Source organism: Pundamilia nyererei, unplaced genomic scaffold (genome assembly GCF_000239375.1).
Source record: "Pundamilia nyererei isolate P.nyererei 1_Seehausen unplaced genomic scaffold, PunNye1.0 scaffold00021, whole genome shotgun sequence".
NCBI classification, from domain to species: Eukaryota; Metazoa; Chordata; class Actinopteri; order Cichliformes; family Cichlidae; genus Pundamilia; species Pundamilia nyererei.
Window position 1 is genome coordinate 376629 of NW_005187422.1, and position 9778 is coordinate 386406.

At 39.4% G+C, this 9778-nt stretch overlaps 1 protein-coding gene across 1 annotated transcript in view; it reads left to right on the plus strand.

Moving 5' to 3' along the window:
* Nucleotides 1-4710: 4710 nt before the first annotated feature.
* The window catches only part of LOC102205957 (uncharacterized), a 12238-nt gene continuing 7170 nt past the window's right edge, over nt 4711-9778 (plus strand). The window contains exons 1-7 of the mRNA XM_005726609.1: nt 4711-5003; nt 6426-6615; nt 6702-6793; nt 6892-7124; nt 7339-7575; nt 7656-7730; nt 8327-8543. Of these exons, the coding sequence (XP_005726666.1) occupies nt 4988-5003; nt 6426-6615; nt 6702-6793; nt 6892-7124; nt 7339-7575; nt 7656-7730; nt 8327-8543 (1060 nt within the window). The 5' untranslated portion in view covers nt 4711-4987. The remainder of the gene's footprint in view (nt 5004-6425; nt 6616-6701; nt 6794-6891; nt 7125-7338; nt 7576-7655; nt 7731-8326; nt 8544-9778) is intronic.

Consider the following 9778-nt stretch of genomic DNA (forward strand, 5'->3'; position numbering starts at 1 on the left):
CATCTTGTCTTTATTTTTAGTTAGCACATACCTTAAACACTTAAAGCTGTAAGCTAATGATAGTTATATAAGAGCAGATGCTGCTGGTGCAATAAGCTGTACGTTTTACGTCCAATGGATGATGATCTGATTAGTTGACTAATCGCAAAATTAATCGGTGACTAGTCGACTATCAAAATAATCGTTTGTGGCAGCCCTACTATTAACCTAAGACCCGAACTCTTCCACGACATGCATTTTTAATTTGTCTTTGATATTTGGGCATATTGGGGCCCGATGAATGTAAAAACTAAGAATTACCAGATATTTTTTAACCTTATTTTTGTTTTTAAGAAAAATAAGAGCCACATATGAGGATATTTGTTTAAAATTTTGATACAACAGTGGCAGTATAATGTCCTCGTAAGTGGATATCAGGCCCATGTAGAGCAAAATTGAGTATTTTGGTCTAAATAACCCAAAATGTGATGTCCACATATGTGGACGGCAGGTCCTAGGAGGTTAAATAGATATAGTTCATTTTTATTTTGCAGAATTGAAATGGTTTCACTTGACATGGTAATTTTCTTTCTTTGGCATTGGTTACAAAGCTCCAAGGCGGGCCCAAGGTGAGACTCAAAGTAGGTACTAAAATATCTAGTGACAATATGAGCTGAACAAGAAGAGCATGCAGAAAAAGGCAGTGGACTAACCAAATAAAGCAAAAGGGGAGATGTCTGCTACCCTTAATGTAACTGAACACTGACCATGAACATTGACCTAAAATGACACTGGCGTGTTCATGGTCAATGAAGTGTACTAAACTGCTTTGTATGGCATTTTCATGCAACCTTTGAACAACACGACATCCGTATACTTCTGTTTGTTTCACAAAACCCTTCACAAAAACATAATTTGGCAATACATCATGAATCGATCTGATATCTGGTTTAAAAGGTTTGAAATGACTTAGAATGTTATAAGTAGGATTTACGTTTACAGATTATTTTATTCCTCTTGCTGAGCAGTTCTTACCTTTGAAAATGATCTCACTTCTTCCTCTTCTGTCCTGTACCCATCTTATATCTTTCTCCTTCTGTCGGGGGTCACACAATAACATTTTTTCCACTTAGTGGGAACTACAGCAACTGTACATTTAGCTCACAGATACACTGTTTAACAAACTGCACACAAACACTTTGTTTGATGATATTTTGAGCTGTTTGAAAAGTTTCGTTTCAAATTATTACATGCCACTTTGCTCTTTGCATTTATATTTGCTCCTCTTCTGTTGTGGTAGCTAAATGCAAAGCGCAACTTTATTTACATCCATAGCTGGACTGGCCATCGGGCATACCGGGCATTTGCCCGGTGGGCCGCTGGCGATTTTTTGTTTTTATGGGCCGATGGATTTTTTATTTTATTTTATTTTTTAGGAAGGGTATATATAATGAAAGGTGTTGGATTGGCCAATTGGTCATGATCGACTCTGGGCTGGACCAATTACAGCCGAGGAGGCCGGATGCACCCTCCCCCTTGTTTAGCAATCAGGTGATTTTCGCGCATAGCATGCCGGGAACTCGTGGCAAAACAATCCAAGTACCGCATCAAATGCAAGCATTTGCAGCGCCGCAAAACGTTCATTCTCCGGTTCCAATACCTTCTTGTTTTTCTTTGCCGCACAAAAAAGGAATGTATAAAACAAAAGGAGAACAATGCCGGTCCGTACAAAGACAGACTCGACAAAAAGACAAAGAAAAGATACGAGGAAAAAATCAAAGGAGTGAAAGGGCCAGACCCTTACGAGCACACAGAGTGGACAAAAGACGTTAGCGTGCTGCCCAACTTTCCCCACGCTCAGATTTATAATTATACAGTTCTTGGAGTGAGCGCATACACTCATGAAGTTTAGTAACTTCAGGTCACTGCAACAAGCCCAGGTACAGTTTACCGCCGGATGGGTGCAGGACCTTGAAATGCACCGTGTAGAACGAAAGACCATCGTACGAACAAAGGTAAGTTTACCAGTCTCACAAATCGTCGTCATAAATACACATTTGTTAACCGTTTATTAATAGGACCTTTGAGCTCAATGGTAATTAATTAGTAGTGGAAATAATTTCTGGTAGCATCACAGAAATGTAGCAGTGACAATATTATTGTCTTGTAATCGCACTGGACAATTAGTGATACAAAGCAACTGTTTTATCCTGTGAATAAAAGTATATGTTTTTGTCATTGTACCATAATAACAGAAGCGAAACGCAATATTGTGTCAGGACAATTCACTATTTATGCACAATAAACAAAGGAGCATAGCGCGACAATTTCTGTTCAGCGCCAGACTTGCTTGTAACCTATATCACCAATTATGTTAAGAAAAATGACGTATTAACTACTACAAAACTCTGACCTTTGTGGGAATGCTTGGAGCAGACTAACATGTGAGCTGAGTGTTCTGAGACGTTATATTTGGTATATCCAGACCATCCGTCGGCTCTTACTTCGGAAACATGGCTTAAAAATTTTATCTTCAACGACGTAATCCGATAAAAAAAAAAAAACGATCTCTTTACCCGTCGGCTTCCCGTGGCTGTCATGCGACCGGCTATTGCAGTTAATAATACAACAGCTTCTTACCATTTTTTGTGTTTCTTTTTATCGCTGTGTAACTGAGTTCAATTGAAAGCCTGCGTGCGCTAGTACCTCTTGCCACAAGTTCCCAGAATCCTTTGCGGTTTTACCCCTGAATGACGTCACATTTTCAATCTTTATCCTGGTGGGCCGGTCTCTAGTCAAACTGCCCGGGCCGATTTTTTTTGTCCCAGTCCAGCCTTGTTTACATCTGCATACAGTTACAGTGCATACATTTAAACACTACAGGTTACTGCTGTATTGTCTAGTAAAGGATATGTAGAAATCGCCTTAGTTTGCCACCAGATTAGAAAAAACCCCATCAGTTTCACTGATTGGACGGGTATTGTTGACGATAAAAAAGCCTGATCACTTTTATAATCTACGGATGTATACTTGCAATTTCAGCATTGTACAAGAGTATTAGCAAAAGCTTATAACCAAATATAAATACATCTTAAAAGCATCCTGATGACAAAACTATTCGGAAAAAGTGGTCTGGGGCTGATTTGCAGCTTCAGGACTTTATCAACTTGCTGTAATTGACGGAGCCATTAATTCTGCTCTCTACCAGAAAGTCCTGAAGGAGATTCAGTTCATGCAATGAGGTCTAAATTCAAATTGAGATGCTTTGGCGTGACCTTAGACGCACCATTCTCGTTTAAAACAGTCATCCACAGCAATGTGCAAGACTCGGCACCAGGTATCACTAATGGTTGATTACAGGTTGCTCTTTCATACAGAGTCAGGTAGGTTTGGATAGCTTTTTGCCCCTTAATAAATAAAACTTTAGTATTTAATCATGTTATTTTTTGTCTATTATTAAAAGTCGTTTGATGATCTGTAACATGTGTGGCAAATATGCCTTATCTCTGACTAGGGTTTTACATTTTTTACAAGCCAGCTAATGAAAGGCAGAATGTGTGTTCACAGTGTGGCCCCCAACATTTACACTGCACTTAACCTAAACTCACTTCACCAGGGCTTAACTTGTTGCACTTGTAGTCAAACTTCTCCAACAAAAGGCTGTGTGCAGATCCTTGAAGATAAACTTTATCAATACAGCTTCTTTCCTTTTAAACATTATAAACATATAAGCATTATTTGCACTGCTGCTGTAACAGAGTGGAACGTTACGAAACCTAGAAGAGGAACATATGTCGGCCTTATATCATCACTTGTGTCAAGTGGTTGAAACGTGTAAAAGACTTTGTGTAAAGGCTGATCTTGACAACTCATCTTTTATTTTTCAAACGGCTTAAATATTTCTCATGTCTGAGCTAACGGAGCAAATCTAGAGCGAAAAAAACTAGTGACGCTTTTTAATTGCATTTCAAAGGTGCCACACCCTCCCCAGGTGATGATCTGACAAACTGCAGACAGTTCTCAGAAACACAGCACCTGGTTTACCTCAGGCTAAAGACCACGGGAAAAAAATCATGGATGTGTTTCAAAACCACTTTCTGCATTAGTGTAAGCTAACATAGGTACTCTTAAGTGTAGAGTTACTTAAGTTTTAGGGACATTGCTTTTTTCACTATATCTGCTTTATCTGCACATTAGACAATCACCAACACTTAAAAGCAAACTTAAACTCCCTTGCATTCGACCCAGTACGAAACATTGATCTTATTTGTTTTTATAACATTGTGACTGTTTGTTGTCATTGTGGTATAGCTGCACTTAATGTTGTTTTTGTATCAACTTTAAAAAAAAATAGTTTTCAATGTATTTATTCACTTTCCTGTATCTGATGTAGCTGTTTTAAAGTGCTTTAAACTTAGCATTGTATGGTATTAGCTTATTTTATAACGCTTCCATATAGAATTCCACATAATAAGGCATTCAGTATGGTCCTGTGGTACTTTTTACAATGCTTTTTCTATTGTAGATTACACAATTTGTATTCTTTTTGCTGCAGCTGTAAGGAAGTAATTTCTCTTGTGGGATCAAGTATCTATTTATTTATCTATATCTCACACACACGTGTGGCTAATGGTACTGGTTGGAGTTTTGCTCTCTTCTTGGATCGCAGTCAGCCGTAAATAGCCAAAATCATTTCAGGAACTTCAGACATTTCAGGCCCTCCCACAAACTGGCTCACTGACGGCCCCCCTCTTCCACCCATCCACTCACTACCCAGCTTCTTCTCAGAAAGAGTGACACCCTGAGCTGGGAAAGCTGTTTGATAACCAGCGTTCAGACACTGGTCGGAGGCAGGCAGGAGCCGCTGTCACGTGCCAGAACCAGTTGAATAATGATTGTTGTGTAAGTTGTGCTAGTTTTGGTGATATAACTGAAACTTCAGTTACCTCCGCAGGTACAGATTAGCGTCCTCTACTCGGTAAAAGCGTCACGCCCATAAAACGGAAGCATGTCAACCGAAAAAGGTAAGACTATTGCCATTTTTTTACTCCCGTTCTGATAAATCGATATCTCAAGTCTCAACGGTACTGTAAGTTTTTGGATTTTAAAAGATATATTAACACAGACACGTGAACAACGTATATGTGGCAGAACAGTTCTATAAACGGTGCATATTTGTATTACTTGTGTATTAAACTACGCTATAATGCGTTAGTGTGCTGGTGTCATATGCACAATTTTAATTCTCAACGTTATGTTAACTTTATGTGCATAAGGCAGTTGAATAAAAGGTGGAATATTTTCCTGAAATATTAACACGTGCAGTATTAAAGTATAAAAGTGAAAGTACTTATTTCCAGTAGAGTGCTTTAGGTTTAAGTAAACTGCTTACTTTTATTGGGAGGTCCCTGTTAAAACTTTTTAATAATTTGAATAATTCAGGTAGTTCTTTAGACACTCAGGCGACACTTTATTAGGATTATTGTGGGGCATGCTTTTCCCCTGAGAACTGCCTTCATTCTTATTGGCATAGATTGAACAACAGCTGGAAACATCAGTCACACATTTTGGTTCATATTAATATGATAGATTTGCATCCGTTACAGCGCATCCCACTCAGAGATGCTCTTCTGCATGCCTTAGTTGTAAACAAGTGGTTGTTTGAGTTAGTGTCCACTTTGAGCAGTCTGGTCATTCTCATCTGACCTCTGACATTAACAAGAGATTTTCTCTCAGAGAACTGCTGCTCACCAGATGTGTTCTCTTTTCCTGGACCTTGTCTGTGAACCCCACAGTTGGCTGTGTGAGAAAATCCCAGCAGATCTGCAGTTTTTAAGATACTCAAATCAGCCCGTCTGGAATCAGCAACCATGCCATGTTCACCTTTCTTCCCCATTCAAATGTTCTTCATCATCTTGACCATGTCTACATGCCCTAATGCACTGAGGTGCTGCCCTATAATTGGCTCATTAGATATCTGCATTAATAAGCAGTTGACCAGGTGTTCTTACCAAAGTGGCTGATCAGTGCAGATATCAGCTGACTCATTATAGGCAAGAAACTGTGACTTAGCACTAAAAACTATTCAATTTATTGACTTTACTGTGCAGTAAGTATACACAATATAATGCTTTCTATAATTGGCAGATTTTTGGAGATCAATAAAGTATTTCTGATCTATCTGATTTTTCTTTAGTTATATTTATTATTTTTCTAACACAAAATGCTGAAAGTGAAAAAAACGTTTCTGTAATGATAATGCATGAATAATGCATATTAGTCATTACCTCAATTTTCTGATATTCTTAAAACCAGCTGAGTAATTTACTTGATACTAAACATCGACTCAGAGTTTCTGAGATGCATCATTTTACTGGAGCAGGAAATGACAATAAAACTAGAATGGAGACATCATTAAGTAACATTACATATGACATCCTCCCCAGTTCCTGACACCCCAGTGGAAGTCATTGTGGACCTTTTAACTAAAGCCCAGGTCATAGCTGCATCCTGTGGGAATGTTCCAGAAGAGTTGACAAGCCACTTGCAGAAGGCTCTGGACATCGCCAGTGGCCTGGATGACTACCTGGAGAAAATGACCACACAGGAAAGTGAACCGCTTGCAGAACTTTATAAGTAAGTACTCACTTATAATCATAAAGCACAGCAAGCATTTGCTGTGTGAAATAAGTATTAACATATTCGATTACACTCCATTGTAGAAAGACTTTTTCTCATGACTGGGATCAAGTGCACAAGGAGGGCAAGACTATGTTCAAGCTTCCCAAGGAATGTATCACTGGACACGTTGAAGGTGGGACTTTCATACATGTGCTGCTTACACTATACCATTTTCTTTTTTACTGGTTTAGTCATATTGTGATAACATGATCTCTGATCTGTTTTTGGCAGGTCAAACGCTGAAGATGCTGATCCACATGAGTCAAGCAAAAAGGGTCCTAGAGATCGGGATGTTCACTGGCTATGGAGCTCTGTCGATGGCTGAAGCCCTACCAGAGGACGGGTGCTTAGTGGCCTGCGAGTTGGAGCCATACCTTAAAGAGTTTGCTCAGCCCATTTTTGATAAGTCTCCACATGGTAAAAAGATTAATGTCAAGACTGGAAATGCCATGGAGACACTAAAGGTGAGTAAAAATCGATCAACTTTGGATCCTTTTGAAGGTCCAATGAACTGTTTTGCAAACTAAAAATACATTTAGGTAACACTTAGCCTTCACTGTGTGTCACATGCGTTCCATAATCAGAACAGTCCAAGGCTAACGCTGACCCTTTTTGTCAATAAGTGAACAAACTGTGGGTCATGGGGTCAGTTTTGTAATAACGTTGTCTCTGTTCCAGGAATTAGCCACCGCCGGTGAACAGTTCGACATGGTTTTCATAGATGCAGACAAAAACAACTACATCAACTACTACAAATTTATCATGGACAACAACATGCTCAGATTGCGAGGGGTCATATGTATCGATAACTCGCTGTTCAAAGCCAGGGTTTATCTTAATGAAACCACAGATAGCAATGGACTGGCCCTTCGCGAGTTCAACCAGTTTGTGTCTAATGACCCCCGAGTAGAGCAGGTGAGTTTCAGATGTTTTCGTGTTGCAGTCAGTTGTTTGTTGGTTAACCTTTATTCTAATAATGCCTCCTTGTTTGAAAGGTCATAGTCCCTTTAAGAGACGGCCTCACTCTTATCCGTCGGGTACCTCCGGCTGCTGAGTGCTTTCGGCATCAGGTACTGTTAACCTCCCTCAGTCACAGCTGATATACGTGCCTTCACTATTCACAGTATCAGCAATACTATAACATTAAATGCTAGATATAAACACCTCACAACTCAGGGATAAGCGGGATCCAAGTTTATCTCACCTACCAAGTAGTGATTTAATTCTTTTCATGACCCCATCAAAAGAAAGAGTTTACCATATAAACAATTCATCTCCCTCATCATGACACAAATGAACGAATGAAATGAAATGTTTGGGGCACTTATTCAGTGTGGTTAATTTTACTTACAGATGATCTAAAAGGTCTGTGTTGAGGTTTTTTCATACGGTGAAAAGTTAAATCCTATTTTAAAACATACCTGTTAGCACTTGTTAGCAGGAGCTTTTCTATGTTGATTTGTATCTGCTTACTTGTACTCCTTCTTTCACTGTGCCATTATTGATTCTATCTGTGGCTTCCCTGCAAAATCCTATTGATTTATGGATTACCACTTTGTAGTCCTGACTGCGTTTTATTTACAGCATGTAATGATTGATGTGACGAGTTTCTCCAGGCATCATCATACTTACTGATCACATCTGCCTGTTTATTCTCGTTCATTAGTGTAAAATTACAGATGATGAGGTTTTCCGTGGGGTCACAGGGCGTTTCATCCTGGATCGAATGCGTCTTGACGGTAAGGTGGCCTATGTGACAGGCGCCGGACAAGGCATAGGCCGAGCATTCGCTCACGCTCTGGGTGAAGCTGGTGCAAAGGTGGCTGTGGTAGACCTGGATGGAGCAAAAGCTGAGACAGTCGTTGAGGAGCTCTTCCTTAAAGGTAACAAAAAACATACAAGGACTGACTTGAATGCCCTTTTTTTTTTCACAGCCCATCCTAGTTTAGAGAATGGATTCCCAAAGTGGTCTGCCGCCTCCTGGTGGGATATTAAGGTACTGCAGGTTGGCCCTGTGAAGTAGTGGTGTGCGGATCGATATTGAAATACCGATTCCTCCGATACCAGTTATTTATGTTCTAGAATTGATTCTCAAATTAAAATATCAATATTTTAGTAATTTGGGGTAAATATGTAGTTTATCATTAACAGGAACACAGCAGAACTACTTCCTCTTCCGCCTTTCATAGTCATGTGCGAAATATGGCTGTATGAATGTGTCGCAGCTCCTTGGCGTGCACACTCACAACAATGGCTGAGCGTAACTGGAGTCATGTGTGGACGTATTTTACCTCCACAAACAGCCGAGACGCGGTTTGCGATAACTGTGGCAGACAGTGAGGTGTTGTGGCAACATCACTAACCTCGTCAAACACCTCAGAGTAAATCATGTCACAGAATATGATGAGCTTATGTTGAGGCAAATTGAAGGGGAGGAGAGGTGCTGCTAGGGCGAGACAGACGTCTCTCACGGAGTCCTTTAGTGCTGCACGCAGGCAACGTGTTCAAATAGTGCACAACTTCAGGTTTTTTATTTCTATATGATAATTCTGCATTTTTAAGCAATAAGAACAAGGTGTCTGATGTTCTGTAATCATTATGAAGCTATAATTTGAAATGCAATAAAACATTAAGTTTTTGTACAAAGTATCGGATCAGTATCGTTGATACCACCCTGAATTTTACTTGGTATCGGATCAGAAAGAAAATCAGTGGTATCATACATGACTACTGAGAAGTCATTTACAGTAAATCAATAAAAAACTAGCATCTTGCCAGTGGATAGGCGGCGCTAGCATGGAGCAGAAATAAAGCTTCTTATATATAGATTATATAGATAGATTATATAGACAGCCTCAAGAAACACATTTTCAGTCTGATAAAAATCATTAAAAAAACACAAAGAAATGCTTCATCCTACATGTAATGATCAGAGTTGTGAACAAAGTTTTGGGTGGGCCACAAAAGATTTTCACATGTCAAAATGGGCCACAGCTATCTTAAGTGTAGTTATGGTGGATTTGGAGATTAGAACAATTTTTATGGTTGTTATATAGGGCTGGGTATCGTCACTGATTTCTAGAATCGATTCAATTCCAATTCACAAGGTCCCGAATCG